Below are 20855 nucleotides of genomic sequence, written 5' to 3'. Positions count from 1 at the left end.
TCGGTTTTTACGGATCCCAACTAAGGTGGTATTAAGGCTGCTAACTTTTGAGCCTCTACTATATCTGAAACGTATAGGTTAAATAGGCAGGGAGCCAAAGCACAATATGATGTTATTCATTTTATATTTAATGCTGAATCTGAGGATCTATTGGTTTAAGGATGAAATCTGAAATGGGCCTTGATTGAATGGAATTTAACTCAAATTGCTTGGGTTTTTTAGAAGATTGTGAAGCTATTAGATAAGTTTATGGAACAACTTAATGATACATTGTTTTAGGGTAAATGTATTTTTATGTATTATGAAATTGACATGAAGAAAGTTCGAAATTCACTAATCACATAAACAATAAATAAACAATTAAACCCTTGGAATTGTTAATGGTGGTCTTCAATTGACAAATCCACCTAATCTCACATGAGTGCAAAATTTAAGACCAAGACTATGCCCAAGGACCTTCACTGTCTTGTCGTAATTCTTGTTTACACTATTTAAGGTAGGTCAAGAAATGCTTACAGAATGCTCTAAACTGAACATTTTTTGCACATGTTTTAGATCTGATTGCAAATGCAGCAGCAAGATTTTGGCGCCACCAAAAAAAAGTAAGACAGGAAGGTTGCAAGACACTATTTTCAGAAATGGCTAATTATCATGAAGCAAGAAAATCAGTAATTGTGTGTATTAAACATAATAATATTTTGTATGATGTAACACAATAGCAACACACTGAGAAATTATATATCTCTCATATTATGCAAAATATCACTGTGCATATGAAATACAAAAAACAAGCTGCTGTGACTGCACCATATTACTGCGCCAGAAGAAAATAAGGCTGAATCCAGGTAGGGTTTTGTGATACGGTTGAACTGTGAATTGTGAAAGTAAAAGGGCAAAGAAGCCAGGGGAAGGGAGAAGGGAGAAAGTCCTGCTGGCATTGGATATGGCATATTAAAGTCTAAGAAGGTCCTCAGGGACGGGAGTCATTCCACCCAGCCCTTGTGAACTGTGAAGCCAAGAAACCTCAGGATAAGGAATCAATACCTCCTGATGTTTATTCAGAAGATTGTGTATCGTGAAGCCAATCAGAAGGAAAGGCCAGGGAAGGGAGTTATTGCACTGGAACTGTGAGAACATTAAGAGAATACAATACCTGGAGAAGAGAAGCATTCTCCAGGAACCCACTAGTGAAGCAAAACTATGGTCAATAAGGAATAATGTTTGAGTTGGAACCTTTCCTATTGAATTGGAGCTGAAACCTTGTAACACCACAAACTGGAACTTTGTTTATTTTCCTCTGAAAGGAACTGGGACCTGGAGAAGGGAGCCATTCTCACAGGCAAAATTCCCCCTACGATTGGAACTGTGGCTCATTGTCCAGAAGAAGGGAGTCCTTCTTCTGGACCAAGAAGATCCACTACCCTTTTCTTATTCATTACAAGTGTGAGGAATAGAAGCAGGCATTTTTACATGACAGTGAGCTCTTATTATTTACTTGGATATTCTGACCGATTCCTTAGTTCCTTAGTAGAGGCAGGGAGACCCCTCTTAGAGTTAGGGAGAGATAGGTTTTCTCTTTATTTTTGCCTGTATAAAAGTCTTTGTCAATCACCATGCCGCCATTGTGTCAAGCTTGTACCTCTGCACCCTTACAATATATTACAGGCACTGCAGTAGTGGTCCTGTAGTTATGGTTAAGTTGCTCAACTCATAAGAAGAGCACTTTCTGGGCGGCTTATAACTTCGCCCCCCCGGACGAAACCTTGCGATACTTTGCCAAATTTGGTGAGGTTTTGTTAAGGGGAATGGGGGCAAAGTTATAGGCGGATCCCCAAATGTGTGGATTTTCCCATAGACGCAATGGAAAAATATTTTGGCTCACACCTACAGCCCAAACCACTGGACGGATTTTCACCAAATTTGCAGCAGGAGCGGTGGCTTGGTCCCGAAAGTGTGCTTTTGTAAATCTGGTGTAAATCCGTCCAGTAGTTATTTTTTAAATGACCAAAAAGTACATAAAGCAAAATTAGTGATATCTAGGTTCGGTCCGCAGACTCAGTTCCTTGTTTGGTCCAGAAGGCAGTGTGATGTCCGCGGACATCGGACGCACTCGCTGATTAGATGGTGAAAAGCGTGAAGAGCATCATATTTTTGGGAAACATCCGCCATGTTGGATTCCCGGACAGTGGCCAATGTCCGCGTACACTGCAGTAAAAACATATGAAAAAACACAACATTGCACTTGTCAAACTAATGAAACAATCTCTAGGGAGGTGAGGAGTGATGCCCCTTTTGCTCTTTACATTTGCACCTTGCAGGGTAAATGATGAAAATTAGGTGGTGGGGACCTGGCTATGCCTGAGTGCAAAGGTACCAGGTCCCCGCTGTCAAATTGAAAGTGATACCTCCATGCTAGTCAAAAGCCTGAACATGTTCCATTAGATCTCTAAAAAACAATGGTTGAACATTTTCAGGCTTTTGACCAGCAGGTGGAGAGGTCATTTTTTAAAGCCTCTCATTGCTCTTTGTTGTGTTCTGCAACAATATGCAGGGGAGCACATGCTAAAGAGGATGTACATGCTAAGGGAGGAGAAGGAGGAGGTAGGGCTTCCTAAACAGCGAGGCCGCCACTGTCAGGTGTGGACCTGCAACATAATGGAGTGGTGGTCTGGGTGCAGTGAGGGGGAAGAGGCTGGGCTGCATGTGGTAGGTGTGGCCTTTCAAAGATTTCAGCAGCCTGTGGGCAGGTTCAATACCCTCAAGGTAAGGAGAAGAGATTTCAAGTGACCAAGCCACATCGATCAGGTGCGGTACAGCAAATGAGTAAGGCGAGGAGGCGAGCAGTGCAAGTTGTGGGGCTGCTCTTAGTGTGGCACTCCTGTAAAGAGAGGGAGGGCCACGCTGGGAACCCTGCTCTCAGCTTCACAATGTGCATCACTTTGACGGTTGCCTAAATCTGCAAGTTTGTATAGCTTGTGGACAAACCGCACGCCACCCAAGGGTGCACTGCTACAAATTAATACATGTGCAGCTAGAGTCTGTTCCATTAACTTTATGAATGTAACAAAGGTTGCTCCTACAACTAATACAACATCCTTGACGTAACATTCATTTTTCCTGCGTCTATGTGCATACATAAGCAAAAGATGGGGATGTTGCAAATGTTTGGCATGTAAATATCAAATGCTAAATGAGCAAGTCTATTTTAAAGTAACAGATCATAACATCCATTATGGTTATGTGTAAAAACAAGACCTGAAAGGTTCAAAAAAGAAAACGTACAGCGTTCAGGCAGTTCATTGTGCTGGATTAAAAATCTATTTTCTTAATTCAAATATTTTTGGCCTTTAGAACATATAGATGTGAATTGCGAACATTGGATAATTATAAAACCTGTGTTGTGATAGATTATTTGTAGATCAATAGGAGTTACTGGTAAGCAGAAACACCAGACAAGCAAACAACAGATCTGTTTAGACTGAATCTTACACAATTATAAGATAAGGTGTTGCTGCAAAGAGAGATTTGAGTAAAGGCTGAAATTACTATTGATTTTTTGTTTGTTTGAAATCCATTTGACTTTGAATATACATCACTACGTTTATGAAAGGTCATATTTAATTAAATATTCGAAATTAGTGTATTACATGTTGAATTAATACAAGAATATACAGAAATGAGGCAAATACGCTCATAACATCATGCCTTCAGTTGTGATTCCCATTCATTGCGACATGCATACACATATGTGCACAAATGTATTTGAAATGGAGCACAATTGGATCCAAAAATATCACCTGATCAATATGGTCCATAAATAGAGAACATACTTATGTAATTTATGAGATCAAATTATAAACATTCATATCGGGGAGGGGGTTATTAGAAAATCAGTAACAACTAATATGAATTCTTGAATGGCAATAAGCACAATAAAAGAGATCCCTTTATGTGCTTCCCATGTTCCACCCAAACCTTCTATATAGTCCAGTTAGGCCAATATTGACTGCCTGCAGTTTCAAGTTTGAACCACTGAGTAAATACATATCTTCCTCTATCCTCTATCCCAGGCTTGTCCAATTACAGGCCTTGAGGGCCAGAATCTGGGTGGGTTTTCAGGATATCACTCTATTCATGAGAAAACATGTGCATGAATTTAGAATCATTGTATGTAAATTTATCTCATGAATATTAATGAGAGATATCCTGAAACCTGTCAGGATTCCGGCCCTCGAAGGTTTGGAGTTAAACAGCCATTCTATAGCCATGCTATAGACATATAAACTGATATTTACAAAAGACACCACAGCAGTTATTAACTTGGTAGAAGGGTCCAGCGCCCCGATGCCTGAGGGCTTTCGACGATTTATAAATAAATACATAATAAATAGAAAACGTACCCTTCAACCCTGCATCAGAAATAATGGTCTGCTTGGTATTAAGTCTCTGTATAAAAACATTCTGCCAAATGAAGCATTCATGCATATCTCCAAAATACTGGATACTAGACTGATCCAGAGTAGAATACCTACAAAATGTGTTGGAAATATTAGCACCATGGCACTCAACAATACCTTCCTCAAACTAAAAAGAGATTTTTACAAAGAATTCCGAGAGCTGGCCATGGGACCCACCTGTGGAATTAGTCTGTTGATCCCTTACATGTCAGATTTCAAACAAATTAATCTGTTCAATAACAACAATTATTGCCTCACCAAGTGTGGATACATTGAGGCTGTGTTGTAGTTAATTTAGGCTGAAAATTGGGAAAACAGAGTTTTGTGATTTGTTGCTCAATCGTAGAGATATAAATGAACAATTTCACATAACCATCAAAATTCTTCTATGTAGATACGCCATATACAAAAAAGAGGTACTCCAACAGTGCCAATGGTTTCATAAACCGACGGCTAGAAATGTTTTTCTACCCTAGCCTAACTTCCAGCCAATGTCTTCTAAGGAGAAAGGACAATCTGCCCATTACAAAATGTCCACTGTGATGAAACGTGGGAATTCATAACTTCTCCCTAGGGGTGAGCCCCCCCCACCCGTGTGAGGCTAGGGAGTTGAGCCTGCTCAGCAATACCCTCCGTAGGGGTAGAGGCAAGTGGGACTTCACCAGGAGAGACTCCCCTTTGTGAATAAGGACTCCTGTTCCCATGAGTAACTCCCTAGAGGACATTCCAACATCACATCTTCAAACATTTCTTATGAAAATATATGTGAAGAGAAAACCTGTATGTGTTATTGTCAACAAGTAATAGAATATCTCCCTTTAAATTCCCATTCCACTGGGACGAAGAAGAGGACATACAGTGGAGAAGAGTATCCGCAGGAGACAGAAAAAAAGGAAAAAGAGCTTGCCAGGGGAAGCCTCATGGCTACATAAATCCTGAAAGGAGAGGGGCCGAGAGACGCAAGCAGAGAGCCCGCAAATTACAAAAAGGCTCGAACACTGACTCAAAAGGCAAGAAAAGGCAAGACACGCAGCGTCCTGCAATATTAAGAGGGTGAGAAATGACATGCGAGCTATAGCCAGTAGCGAGGTAACCAGGAGAAGAGGAGCTGGACATATGGTGTCCCAAATTAGAGAGAGAGAAAGAGACAGAGAGTGGTGGTGTGACCACGGGAGGCTTGCGTTAGAACGAAGGTCCTCGCAACAATGCTGAAACCTTTCTGCAACGGCAGACACCGAACAAGCCAATATAAGAAATAATGATTGGCCATCTGAGACGACAAGACAGAAGAGAAGGTAGTGAAAGGCCACGATATACCAAGTTGAAGGGAGAGCGAGTCGTCCCTCAATAACTGAAAATCCCAGTGACTTTAGCCCTAAAAACCAAAGGTAACAGGGAACACGGGAGACCCTATAGAGTGAATGAGAATCATTAGTGGAATGCTCATACTCGTCACAGTCAAGAGAAAGATGATATAATGATATCAGAAAGAAGAGTGGTGAATGAGAATCATTAGTGGAATGCCGATACGCATCTCAGTCAAGAGAAAGATAATATATGGATATCATAAAGATTGAATGATATGAGATGGCATTTAAAACACGCCTGTACACGAGTGTTTCTAGGCGTGACAAGACAAGGAGGGGGAAACATAGGGTGGACAAAACAATGATCTTACTAGGCCCTGTACCATTCAGATCGTGCAAGTGCAGGGAAGGGGAAGGGGAGAAGTGCAGAGGGAGGGGGGAGAAGTGATGGAAACTCAAAGGTGAAGTCAGCACGTAGTTTAGTGCAGGTAGCTCAGGAAGTGCAGTCAAAGGGTGGCTCTTAAATGTAGAGGGATGGGACTGTAGGGTTGCAGATACAGACCACAAGTGAAATCGGAGCCAGGAGGCAGTGCAAAGTGAAACTGGACATGCAGGTGCCTGGGTGGCCAAATGTCAGAGCGTAGCCAGGTGAGCAGTGCATGGAGCAGTCGCAAAATCAGCACCGAAGAGGAAGAGAGAAAGCAGAAGTGAAGAGGAAGGTCTTGAGTTGCTTCCAGAACAGGAGGTGGTTGTGCTCAAGTTTGAGAGAGACAGGGAGGCTGTTGCAGTGGTAGGCCCCAGCCGAAGATAGAGATCTGCCCCAACTCTTTGTTTGGAAAAGAGACTGACCCTCAGAGAGTTGGAGGTGGATGAGCGGATAGCTTCAGAAGGAAGATGTGTAGGAAGAGAGAGCTGGACGTAGTGCGGTCCTAGGCCCCAGAAAGCCTTGTGGACGATGCAGAGGGTCTTGAACTTGATCCTTGCCACCACTGGGAGCCAAAGAAGATGTTTCAGAGCTGGAGAGATACGATCCCTGGTCTTGAGGCCAAGGACAAGACTCGCAGTCCTGTTCTGGATAAGTTGTAGAGATCTGGAGACAGTGAGCTTCTGGGGGAAAGTGAGGAAAGGACGAATACCTCTGAGGAGGTGCAGCTGATAGTTTCACTTCTTACAGGCGGCAGAGATGTGAGGAGAGAAGGAGAGGGTGGAGTCATAATTGGAATGCTCATACTCATCACAGTCAAGAGAAAGATAATATATCGATACCGGAAAAGAGAGTGAATGACAATCAGCATTGGAATGCTCATACATATTGTAACATTATTACAAAGAGGAGTGAATGAGACGCATTCTGGGAATGACCACATTCGTATCAGTCAAGGCAAAGAAAACCTAATCCAGGTAGAACGTCAAGTTATAAACAAGAAGCCTGAGAACAAGCTGGAAATAGTAAATATATTTAAAGACAAATAACAGGAAGAAAACAAAGATTGTGAACTGTTCAGAAAGGCAAGAACTATTCCAGAAGGAAAAGATACTTGTTGGATAAGTTTAACAGAAGAGAAAATAATAACTCTTTGTAGAGGAAAACAAAAGAAGAAACAAAAGCCCAATAAAACATTGAAAGAACTATATGAACTGATAAAAGCAGCCACCAATATCTATCTAATGATCAACTATTGATAATAAATTGCTAAGAAACCAAGAAAATCCAGGTGAATTTAGACATTCTCTTGACTTTAGGTTAGTGGTAGGGTCAAACAGACTCAGAGTTGGATGGTGTACAGTTTAATTTCAAGACATTCACTGACGACTGATGAGCACCTTACCTAGTTTTGTTAGATATGGATGCCTTGTAGTACAGGGAAAGATAGGCATTAGTCTAATAAACTTAACAGTGAAATGAATGTCTAACCAGAGTCTGTGACCTTCTTCTGATCCCCCACACTACATTATAAAAATGAACTTAAATGTTCCTCGCCTTGGTGAACAACTTTCAACAATTCATCAAAGATCTGAACTAAAAATGTCACCATGGATAATAAAAGAGACACTTGCGTTCCCGTCATTAGTCTATTCAAACATTGATAGCAATCACTGCTGAAGTGGAGTGAACAAAGGGTCCCACATATGTTATCCTATGAGCCAATGTTGCAGTGCATTCCATGACCACATGGTAAAGTAACTCAGTGCATTCATTGTTACAAAGTCTTCATGGACGTAGTTCTTTTGGAACCTTTAGTTGTGGGCCAGTAATCTCTAATGTGGCAAGACAATTCAGTCGAGATTTAAGGTACCACTGACGAGCCTGCTTTGAAGGAAATTTCTTCAAATATGTTCTCAATTGCGGCATGAGGGCATTTAACAGACCTTCATTTCTATATCGTTTTGTCTTTGTAGGTTGTCAAATCTGAAATTTTATCCCATCTTTTTATAACATTTTTCAAAGCCCACTGAGATTCAGACCTGTTTAAATTCATCAACATCATGAAATTAACACACCGTTTCTAAAAGTTACATAGAAATTCAATAGAGTTAATTCTTATCATATAACTCAGCTGTGCAGACACACTCCCGAGGTCGGCCTTACCAATTTTAAGATAAAACGAGATACATGTATGCATGTATTGAGCCCACCAAGATTGCAAACCTATCTCCAGTCTAATAATGCCAATAGGAACACATTTTGGTAGACCTAAGACTTCTTTAAAAATACGGCCCTTAAGCCTGTCAAAAAATGTCCCATTTGTGAGGGAAACTAATTCTATTTCATACAATGGCTGATACCTTCATATAGCAGAATTCAATTAGAGAAACAAGACAATATGCACACAATCCATTACTCACCAGTTTCAACATAGAGGTACTTCTGCAGGAGTCTGTCCTGATACATTCTGGTTTCACCATCACCGTTTGTGGACAATGCTGGATTTGACTTTTATTGACTTCATACATTCATTCATTCATGGTGCGTCACCCTTTCTCAACTCTCATGCTGAACTTCTTTTGCATCTTGTACTCATGGTGGCCCTGAATCATGCTGTTCCCATCTTCATCTTGTATCCTGGCTTGCAACATTATGTGTTACTACTGACTTCTGCAATTGTATTCACTCTCCCCTCTTGCTTCTCCACTCTTTTGACTGCTAATTCTCTGTTCTCTTCTCCTTTCCCTTCTCCCTTTTCCTATCTCCTCCCCTTACTTTCTTCTATGCACTTACTCTATCAGAATTGTCCCTGGACCTAGTATGATAGCAACCTCGTATGTCTCATCATCCCTCCCCTTACTGTTTTTTTCCTCCCCAAACCCCTCCAGCACTATCTGAAATGTTGTCAGGCCTAATATGATAGTCGCTTGTTTTGTTCCTCCCCTACCTTTCTGCACCCCTCTCCCTTACCTCGTTTTTTTTCCAGCTCTACCAGAAATGTTGCCAGGCCTAGTACGGTAGTCGCCTGTCTGTTTCCATTTCCTTCCCACTCTCCCCCTCCCTTCCTTATCTATGTTTTAGCTCTTGCACTATCTGAAATATCGTCAGTCCGAGTACGATAGTTAATTTCACATCCTTACTGTTCATGGCCTGTAAGAATGTCATTATTTTTTCGCCTTGTTCCCTCCCTTGCCTTGAAGCGCTTTGAAACACATTGTGTATAGGCGCTATATAAATAAACTGTCATAACATATCATATCATGTCCTTAGTTTTTCCTCCATTCTCATTTTCTGCCTTTGGAGTACTTTTTTCGTGGTAAACAAATAACCCAAGAAGCAAAGCTTTTTCCTCTTAGTTTATTCATAATTGTCATGATCTGGGACTTGACTGGATTTCTGATTAGTTTGTTCTGATTCAGGTAAGAGGGAACTCCATCTAGAGAATTTTGGAGGCCAGTCAGTGTGAAATCCAAGAGAATTAAATTGTCTGCATACGCAATGCAATTAGTCATTAAGAGACCACACTTGGACGGGTAACCATTCCATTCAAAACTCTTGCCCCAGAGGTCTGATACATACAAATTAAAAAAGTGTCGGGGCAATCACACAAGCCTGACGTACCCCTTTGTTAACCATAATAGGACCCGATAAATCTCCCTCCAATTTCACCTCACTCTCACAGTGTTACCTGAGTAAAATAATTGCATCATAGGTAATAATCCAGGGTGTATGCCCCACCTAGACATCTTTTCCCATAGGATGGTTCTATCAACATTGTCAAAGGCGGAGGAGATGTCCAATGTTGTGCCATAAAGTGTTCTTCCCATCTCCCTGTCCGCTTGTGCCATATGGGAGGATAATATGGACCCACTAATTACCTTTCCTGTATCCTGTCTGAAGTGGGCTAAATATATTTGCATTATATTTAGCCCACTTAGTCAAGTCTTTTAGTACCATATTGGCGAGCATTTTTGATGAGACGTCTATCAATGTGTAACTGCATGTACCTATTGTATAAGCGCTGTCTGTAAACTATGTAACCTATGGAACTGGCCTGGTTTCAGATTGTCCGGAATCTATGCAACATCATCTAGCTATTGTATGGGCAATGTCTGTAACTGCAAGGACTTCCTGTAACCGACTTCTTAAGCTACAAGCGCCTACATACCTCTGGGCTTGGTGCGCTATATAAATGGCAAAATAAATAATAAGTAAATAAATAAATAAGGTGATGGGCATATAACTCATAGGATTGCTCCTTAGGCCTTTCTTAAACATTTGAATGATTATTGCCTGTTGCCACAAGACCGGACGCATCAACCACCTGGATAAATAACCTAAACAAAATCTCGGACCATAATGTAGGATTGTTTTTTCACAAGCTATTCATCATCCCAACAGGGCCGGAAGCTCCAGAATTTTGTAACTTTCCAATAGTGGCAGCGATCTCCTCTTGGTCGAATTCATATCACCACACTACAGCTTTGTAGCTGTTGCTCCCCACACTCCTTGAATGCTCGACACTGGCACTCCAATACATCTTGGGAAAGTGGTGAACCCAATCCTGCTCCGCAACGCAAGAGGACTGCAAGTATTTTGCTGCTCTTTTTGGCCCATTGAAAAAAGGAACAAAAAACATGCCTCAGCAATATGGGGACGAAGAATACGCAGGCTTGGGGCAGCAATTAGCCTCACGCCTTGCTGGATGAGGGGATATGCCACAGCCTTTGCATGATGCTTGACAACTAGAAATAATCCATCCATGCCAACACTCACAGTTTTTAATTACTACAGAATAAAGAGAAACATGCTTCTCTACTGAAATGTGTGCTACTCTTTGGCCCATCTTATTTGATTTATTTTATTCATATTTTAGGTTGGGGTTGATATCAATTGTTTCACAGTACATGTCTTTTACTTGCTAACATGATCCATTCCAATCTGTTGGTGCTTATCCAGTCCTGGTTTTTGCTTTGCACATTGGGGCTTGTAATCCTGGTTTTATACTGGGAGATAGCAGAATGGACCTGGAATCTATCATAACAAGTGCCAAACTATAATAATTTGGTGGGAGGGGCTATACCCTGAGCAGGTAAATAAGAAGCCTTCAATCTTGTGCAGTGTTGATATGCAATGTTTGTGTGCGTGCATATCTATTTCCTGTGGCGTTAACAAGGAGACACAGTTGCTGCATGCAAGGTAATGCATTGAGACAGGCAAGGACTTCAAAGACGTTCCGTTCACATAGAAGACACCACTTGCACTTGAGTACTTTAACAGGATGGTATTTTAGAAGAGAGGGCTCCTGTTTAGTAAAGAGCAGCTAAAGCACTTCCTGCAAGTCCATGTCTAGGTAGACTACTCCAAGAATGGCTATGGTCCCTTAGTCATGTGTGAGGGCATAATGAACAGGGATTTTGTCAAGGAGAACATTGTCTGCAGGGTGCTGGTCCCACATGTGCAAATCCTGCCTCACCAGAGCACCCAAGCACCCACAAATTAAGGTTTACATTGGAAAATGGTCGACGATATTCATCAGCTGCAGGATTTATTGAGAGCCAGGGACCTTTTCATTTTAGTTTCAAACTCCATCAAAGTTGCAGGACTTATATCCAATAAAAATAGTTTGTTGTCACACCGCAAGGGATATTTGATGTAGGTCCATAACCCCATTAACAAAGCCAAGCTAATCAATGGAATCTCCTGTACTTGCGCACATCATTTGCTGGAGGAAAATTGCCAATATCAAAAAGGTCCTACCAGTGGTCATTGACAGAGCATTGTGTGGGTCCAGGTGCAGCTTTGATGTAAACCCTGCTTGCAGGGTCTGGCTTCAGTGCTGCGGGGAAAACCCATGGATGTGCCTGCTCTCCTGCCATGACCCTTCTCTACTTCCAGGGACCAGGGACACAGTGTCTCTCCGCCTGACCCCTCTCCCAGCTCTCTGCTCAAATATGGGGGGCAACCCGCAGCCCCATGCCGCTCTCACTGCCATGTCCCGCCCTTTCACGACCTCGGGCCTCACTCTGCTCTCTACCCAGACTAACCCTCACGCTGACCCCCACTTCACCCCTGCCACATCCACTCCTTACCTCCACTGCCCACCCCCGCTGCTGCGCAGAGACCTGCGCCCCTCCTGCCCACTTTCACCAAATGCCAATCCCAACAGGCAGCCCACCGGGAAAAAATATCCTAGGAAAGTGGCCAGTTCCCTATTCTGCGAGTATTTTGATACATGCTCCATGTATTAGGTGATGCTTCTTTGCCTGCAATGTGGAGAAAATGTTCTCACTTGGGGGCTTCAAGCACCACAATAATGCTTACACACTTAACATTAACACTGATACCTTGATGGGATATTCACGTAACAAAAACAGTGTCCATAAAAGAAAATACTCTCGTAAGAAGTATTTATATTGGTTAATTAAATCCGCTCACCAAACACCTGCATAAAAGCACTGCCCGGGTTGGAAGGCTTTGCAGTGCCACAGCGGCAAGTGCCGTTGATGGGCCGAACACTGGCAGCCTCAGCACTCAATCAGCCGGTTATGAACGGGTGGGGGTGGGGTTACGGGGAGGGCAGCTTCAGTGATTTTGAAGTGTTGGTGCATTGGGGCAGGAGGAAGAGGGCCGCGCGAGTAGTTACGCTCGTTTCTGTGTAGAGTATGGGTAGCTTTTCCAACTGCTTCCCGAACGAACGCCCCTTGAAAACTAAGGGATGTGTGTTTTGTGTGTAGTACGTGCCAATATGACCCATGCCTCCTACGTGCTATAAACACAGCAGGGCATACATACAAGCATGAAATAATAAGCAAATAGCAATAAATACTGAATGCATATCCGGCCCCCAGTCACATTTCCTGAATCCTGATCCCCACTGTGTGTTGTGTGTAGACCAGGCCGTCTATGGCGAGTGGGGGAGGGGCGGCTTAAGGGGTGCGTACAGTTCCTTAGCGGGGTTCATCAAGAACAGCATCCGGTTGAGGGGTCCCCATGCATCTACTATTCCATGCAGCACAGCTGGAAATTCAGTTGTTACATTGACACTGGGAAAGAGTAAGTGGCACGGGCGGGGCAGCATGTTGTGGCACTGCCCTTCGATCTGAATGTTATTGTTATATGTCCAAAAAAACTGTCCAGCATATTATATTAGAACACATTCAATCGATAATAATAAATACATCAGGTGTTAAATGTACTGTGAAGGGATGCGTTCACTAGTCTACAGTGATGATTGTACATGTAGGACAGGCCCACTGACCAAAACAGCAAGGAATGCATGAACACAATACATGATTAAGAAACAATAAATACTGATTGCATTTATATTGTTATTAAACGCAGCAAAACATGAGATTTAAGTAGACGAAAAAACACCCCAAAAAAAGAGCTAGGAATACATCAGTGCAATAAATAATAAATAAAAACAAAATACTGTTTGGTAGACTTAGTAGTGGCAAAGTAACAGGGGTGGGGTGTAATGAACACTGGTGCCCGGTTGGTTGTGGGGTCACACAGGCATTTGATTTGCCCAGTTAATGAGGTGCTCACCAGCCTCAAGCCTTGGTCCCCATTGAGGGACGGTAGGCCAGGCTTCACCCAGCGTCCCCCCGTGTTGGGGAAATCCACAGCATGGACGCATGCGTGCGTGGAAGGACGGCCACGCCAGCCTCTTGTTTGTCGCCAAGGACAGCACATGCATGTCTGCGTTCTTCTCCCCCCATTGAATGACCAGGAGCCACTTGGTGTGGACATCTCAGCGGGCAGTGCCAAGCCTATATCTAAGGTGAACAGTGGCTGAATGTTTCAAAGAGACCTCCGAATGGGCCGATACACACAGTGGCATAGACTTGAAAGCGTTCATTTCTTTTCAGACGATTATGAAACCAACATACCTGGGTCTTGTGTTGCAAACAGAATTGTTTTGTAAACCAAAGCACACAGCAAGCTTCCTACTCCGCGTGTGTGTGTGTGTGTGTGCGGCACGCCCACCCTGTGAGGCAAGAGTTGACCTTCCCAGTCATCCTGATACTCATTGATGTCACCTGCTCTTATTGCGCACGTGACACAGGTAAACCCCTACACAAGGATCCACTAGCTTTGATTGAAACCAGCAATCTACTACCCGCAAGGTAAACCCCTTCCGTTTCATTTAACTGCCGGTGAATCTTACAACTAAAAGACGAGCTGGCCGAGTGCCACCCCCAAATGTGGGTCTCGTGCCAGCAATCACGTATTCGATGACACGCAACGCACCCGGAATCTAGCACCCAGCACGCCCAATACATAAGAACGGCTACAGATGAAGTTGCTGTACTAGTCAGCTCTGCTAAAGGAATTGCGATGTTCCTGCAATTATAATGTGCGCGTTTATCATCTAATGTTCTTCTCCGGCAACCAAAGATACTGGTTCCCATGCAGAGCTCAGGCTCAGGTCTGCCGAGCTCTCAGGCGCTCTTGACAACGGCAATTAGGTGCCATGCAAATATCACAAACCATATAACAGGACAGAACTACAAATAACAGTGCGGTTGCAAATAACCATGTTCATGATTTCATGAGAACTGGAAGCTCGGGTCATTTAACTGCACTGCAAAACACATGTCAAAAGCACAAAGCTTGTTCTCACCGATGTCCTTGCCAGGTGCCGATGTGCACTCACATTTCCCTTTTCTGCACTTGACACATGGAAATATGTTGAGGCGCAGTTGAGGGACTTGAGCGGCCAGACTCACCTGGGCCTGCTTCAGCACGGCGAAGCAATGATCCGCTCCGTCTGATGTGGGTCTTTAGCAATGCATTCACCTCGCATTCTGAGCACCCTGGCTGGCTTCACCCTGAAAGCTGGGTGCCAATACAGCATCAGGCTCTGTGTTTGGGGCCAGGAGCGGCTGGTAATGGTCTACCAGCCCAAGACTTGCAAGGGGCCAGGGCTGTACCAGACGTGCCAGCGCCTGAATGAGGGGCTTCATGCTATGAGAACCCCAGCATTCTTCCCGGTGTGCTGATAGTGTATTTTCCAAAAGAAATGGTGTATGGCGGAGTGCACCTTCATCAAAGGAAGGTTAGCCAACACCAAGATGGCCGACATGGACATGCGAGTGGGGTTACAGAGCGTGTCCCTTGTCACTGTCCAGGGCTGTGTCCTCCAGGAGGAGGAGAAGGCACTGAAAAGGCAGATGGAGGATGGGCTAGTAAGAGTGGGTGCACATGGGAGTGGGCAGGAGAGTGGCAGCTGGGAGAAAGGACAATGGGGCTGGCATGCAGGGAGCAGCATCATGCTCCCTACGAAAGTGGCAATGCATCGTGGGATTTAGTCCGGTGGTGGAGGGAACTGATTGGCTGGCTCCCCACACCCAGAGTGAATGAACATTATCACCCTTAAGTCATCGGATGGGGAGAACTAAAACTGTCCATATTGCGGGGAGGGGGATAATATTAACATGAACATTGACCCAAACATTAATGATGCCGTGTCCTGCCCATGTTTCATCCGACTACGCCAACGAACATGTTTATCACTGTGTCTTAAAATCTAAAGAAATGGCCAGGACCAAAGAAGAGAATGTTGTTGCATTGCTCCACAAAAGAACATGGGTAACTACAGATCGCGAAGAGTAAATGGGAGGAATGGTCCTAAATTCACAGACCTACAATTGGCATTCAGCGCAAGACATTTGTACACATGGATTCATGAAATAGAAGATGGTTGGGTCATTGCGAAAACGTTGGAACACATTCCCTTGAAACCTCAGGCCTTGCTTACGACAATGCCTGAACGGAAGAGCGAAACCAATCTCTCAATTTTGTTCTAAGAAACGTCTGGCAGAAAATATCCAGGCTGGATGCAGACCCCTTCCTGATCCCAGCGGATTCCATTTGGCTGAGCAGACCATTTTCTCCAAAAGGGAATGCGCTGTCTGACCGAAGTGAGACCGCAGCGGAATAATGGACGTCTCAAACATTGTGAATCCGTGGAAAAGGATCATGTCCAACGAACTTAGCACCAGGGGTCTTTGAGATTTACATTGAGATTTTCATTGGTGAAGATCAGCCAATTAGAAATGGCCCTTATTCATTTGAACATGGACTCTAAAGAGGGTATGTTAGGATACACATATCGAGGCAATATTAACCGGGGTGGCAGGATGACCTTGCAGGTCACGACCTAATACCAAAGTTAAGGGCCTGAGCAAAGTAAGGGTCCCTTGATTCATGCAGTGGTGCTTTTACCGGCAGAGCCGTCCTGCCTGCCAAGTTAATATCGCCATTTATCACCCACAATCGCCAAACGCGGGCACTAAAAGCTCTTTGCAAATTAATTAATGAAAGAGAAGATTTAGGCAGTGTGCTGTGGCTTCACAGTCGACATTGATACGTTTTCTCTTTCCTTTTTAGAGTTTGAAAGAGCTTTTAACACTCGTGTGGGAGGACTGCTGGTGCTAAAGGGTGTGGGTGTCCGGGAAGGTGGAGCATGAGCGAGGGTGCAGTAGCAATTTGGCCACTTGGAAAGTGATCTCACGCCAACGAATACAGCCCGTGTTCCGTGCCCATTGATTGGCTAGTGCCCCCACTCAGAGTTGCAATGGAACACATCCACTTGGTGTCTAATCACCCTCACTCTTCATCTTCAACCTACTGTATTGACCTTTAATCGCCAACGGGCCAAGGACGCGCGTGTCCCATCCTTGTCACGACGTGCACAATCTTTTGCCTATCCATTGGTAACTGTGGATAGGGCGGCTGCAGAATTTCTGTTGAGGCCAATGCGAACTTGACTGACCCACATAATTTTTGTTTGCAAGGTCTCAAGATTTGGGAACCTCGATAGAGGAGGAATCATATGTCAAGCATTGTAGGAAAATTACACCAATGCCCCCGAACTGAGGCAGAAGGACTGACCAAGTGGAATTGATCTTCTCTGAGAATAGCGCCCTTGCCCGTCATCCCCTAACCCCCCGGAAGTGGTGAACACCAGTAAGAAGGACTTTACCACACAGGTAGACATTGAAGATGGTACCAGGAATTAGTTATGCATCAATGACTAGACCTGATGTGATCTCTCAGTATATTCATATTTGATCCTAATTATGGGAACATGCACATTCTTTTTTTAAATGGAAACCTTATTTGCTCTTTATGAAACCAAAAATAAGCAAAATTTAGCCCTACACATGCTTTTCTGGTATCTCAAACTACAGCACTTCTATCTGGAGGGTGACAGAAGGGAACAGGGCATTTCATCTCAATGTCTTGAAATAGATTGGGTCTATTACCATGATTAAGGACTCCTTCCTCAAGCAACACTTGCCACATGCCAACAGCCTGGGCTCGGGAATGGACACAGGAACTTTGCTGCATCATCCAGTCAACCAATTCAGTGCCTACGCAGCACTGCCTGCAGGAGAAATCAGAAGGGAAGTCTCACCAAAACAGTGAACACAGATGCAAAAGAAGGACCATAATGGAAACACGGCTCATTGTCAAGCGCCACAGAAGCACCACGGATCTTTCAAAACCAACGCAAAGCGTGTGAGAGAGTATGCGTGTGTGCATGTTCAATTAAACAAGTTTAGTTCTAATATCATTTTAAGGTTTTAATGTCATCTCAAAGCAGAAAAGAAGCTTGCAGAGAATGCACAACAAGCACCCCTAGACCCCTAGAGACTTTTTCAACACACAATGGGCCTCATTACAAGTTTGCCAGTCCGGAAACAACAGTGCCAGTAAGCTTACGGCCACCGTTGTTTCTGGAGCGGCAAACTACGAGTCTGCAGGCAGGTGCCGTTCCGCCTGCAGATTTTCACAGAAGCACCGGCACTGTTATTAACAGTGCCGCTGCTTCCGTGGTCCATGGGGATCAACATTTTACCTGCGCCTGATTTACCGGACCGCTGGGTCTGTAATGCCCTGGCAATTCTGGCAAGTCAGGCAGCGGTAAATCATTACGGGTCTGTTGGCTACCTGCCGGTTTTACCAGCACGGTTTCCACCGGACCCGTAATATTGGCCAATATCACTTGTATCAAAATTTTTACCTCTAACGAGATAGACATACATTTATGTGTCCATTTCCAAATTCAAACTAACACACACACACACACACACACACACACACAGACACACACACACCCCCCGCGCCTCCTCCCCACTTTCTGGTAGTATAAGGTGGGGTCATGCGTGGGTGGGTGGTGAAAGCAGGCTACCTCAGTTCTGTCTGGATATACTTTTGAATTTCAACATATGTCTGTCCCCACATATAGGTCCCCAGGAGGAGTGGTCCCAGAGTTAGGGTGTGGGATCTCTGATAGAACACTACATTCTTATAAAATATGAGGTGGCCGAATGACCAAACATGGCAGACGAGAGGACAGAACAGCTGTCTCTGGTCAGGTAAAAGTCACCTGGGAAGGCAGAGAAGACCCTGGATGAAAGAGATCTGTGCAGAACCAATTGAGATTTGGCTAGGCATAGGCTAGATAGCCCAGATAACCGCCGGTAGACTAGTGTAGGATTATGGCAATTGCAAAGACAGGCACCAGATCCCAGTAGAATGGAGGGTGTGCTGTTATGGATTGGCTTATATTTTCATTTACCCCAGATTGTGACCTGTAATTCTGTAATTACCAGGTTCACCTTTAAAGTATGTACCGTATGAATGCGTAAGTTTAACTTACCTCACATCCAGAAATCCATTCTTGACAGAGGCAGCTTTGCTTTTTTTGGGTGTAGTGCAGAATACAAATGCAGAGGCAAACACAACCAACCAACTCCAGTCCTCTATCTACAAGCTGTACTGGAATGCACGTGGCTAAGGAGCCTGGGTGTGTGTAGAAGGCACTAAGTACAAGTGCTCATGGAAGGACAGAAAGGTGGCCCCCTGACACAGGAAACAGGACAGAGCAGAGCTACAGCAAAGGTTTGTTTTGCCTGAGCTCTGCTCCATCCATAAGAAACTCCCAGATCTGTTCCCAAGCTAAGCAGCCCACATTTCAGAATACACATGGCACGGGAGACTGAATGCAGATCAGCCAAAGCCTCACATCCTGTTCACAAGCTGAGCAAATTGGTATTTATGTCTTGCGATTTACAGACTTTTTTTTAATTAGGGTGAGTATTGTGACCAATGAAAAGAGGACAGTATGATTTCCATTATTTGCTAAACATATTCTCTTGCTTAATCACGATCACGGATACGTTTCAAATTTAAAAATGGGGCATTCTTATGTTCCAAAATGCTCTTTGTTTTTATGCAAATTACCATGATGGGTTTCCACGAAGAGATACTGCGTCATGTGACCTGACCTGGGACCACACCTCTCGGGCCTCCATCCCCCAAGGAGGAGAGGGTTCCCAGAGTACGTTTTGTACATTTCCCGCACTGCCCTGACACCATGATCCGGCCCACAGACCTCCAGAACGGACAGGCTCTAGACTACCAATGCTGAGCTGTGACGTAGCCCATAGGACAGATTCAAAAGGCTCTGGGGCCTGATGACAATGTGCAGTGATTTACTCTTCTATAAATATGTTTATAGAAATGCAATTGATGTCAAGCCTTCCTTTAATGCACTGATCCCTATCTTTACTATTCGCATACAAATACATTTGAAAGAGGGTTGAGTACAATCTGTATCCACAGAGAGCTCACGTTCTCTGTGACTGAACCCTCTTGCTGTTGGAGCGGGGAGACATGTACAATGGCTCAGATGCTCTTTCCTATACGAGGGGAAGGGGCACCACATTTAGCATCCGTGGGAGAAACTGAATTTCACAGCACACGTCCCTGGGCAATGAGGCTGCCCGGGTAGCATGCTGGAGTGCTTTGGTGCCCCTCTGCTGATGGGACCCCTTAGTTCTCACCTTGAACTGTCTTAGAATAAATCCACTCCATGTAGACTTACCTGTAGGTTTTCAGGTGATATTTACGATCTCTTATCATGTGAGGTGACCGGGAAAGCAGTGTATTCCGTAACACTTTTCCAGCCCTGAGAATTTTTTCTGATGGAACCTATGAAAAATAACAGGAAAATACATCAAGATACTATGCGCTCTTCCCCGACACTGCATTGCGATGGCACGTGAATGGCAAACAGAGCAAGCGCACACCACTGGCCTTGGACAGATGCTGTTGAGTAATGAGTTCCATGAAGACATATGTCATTCCCACCCTAATGCCCTGGGAGCATTTAGACTAGTCTCAGCTGGAAAAGCTGCTTACTGTCCAGCTGTGCCTCAAGCTAGGTATGCCAACTAGTGCATGTCAGTTACATCTCAGCATCCCATTACCTGGGTAATGGTTTTAGCAGGACGGAGCGGGATGTCGTGGTCGACAATGAGAGTGGCCTGAAAAATAAAATTTAAATAAAACAAAAAGAAATAAAATTATAACAGAACTTTCAAATGATGTACAAAAGAAAAATTACCAGATCACCAAAATAAATCTTGATCAAAGTAATACCAATGCAAACCGGATATTTTCTGTTGTAGTTCAGGAAACGATATTGCGAATAAGTCAGAAAATATGCATAAATAAAGAACAGAAAGGTTTTGATATAAACTTAAAGAATTCCAAATGAAATTTGAAAACTTAAGAAAAAAAGCTGATAACTTAATAAGGAAAAGTTATGTCTCTTTCTGATACCTCAGAAGATTTTAACAACAT

General features: G+C 43.8%; 1 protein-coding gene across 3 annotated transcripts in view; it reads right to left on the bottom strand.

Annotated features, from left to right (window-relative positions):
* The window catches only part of RAPGEF4 (Rap guanine nucleotide exchange factor 4), a 1521174-nt gene that overhangs the window by 633757 nt on the left and 866562 nt on the right, over positions 1–20855 (bottom strand). For 2 of the 3 annotated variants that reach the window (XM_069616226.1, XM_069616228.1), the window contains 3 exons: positions 20480–20536; positions 20095–20201; positions 17468–17589 (listed from right to left, as the gene is read on the bottom strand). In XM_069616226.1, the coding sequence (XP_069472327.1) occupies positions 17468–17589; positions 20095–20201; positions 20480–20536 (286 nt within the window). The remainder of the gene's footprint in view (positions 1–17467; positions 17590–20094; positions 20202–20479; positions 20537–20855) is intronic. The other variant, XM_069616227.1, reaches the window with a different exon arrangement.

Source organism: Ambystoma mexicanum, chromosome 9, assembly GCF_040938575.1.
Source record: "Ambystoma mexicanum isolate Mex_15411 chromosome 9, UKY_AmexF1_1, whole genome shotgun sequence".
Classification (NCBI taxonomy): domain Eukaryota; kingdom Metazoa; phylum Chordata; class Amphibia; order Caudata; family Ambystomatidae; genus Ambystoma; species Ambystoma mexicanum.
Note: the sequence above shows the minus strand (reverse complement) of the source record. Positions and strands in the feature narration are given on the sequence as shown.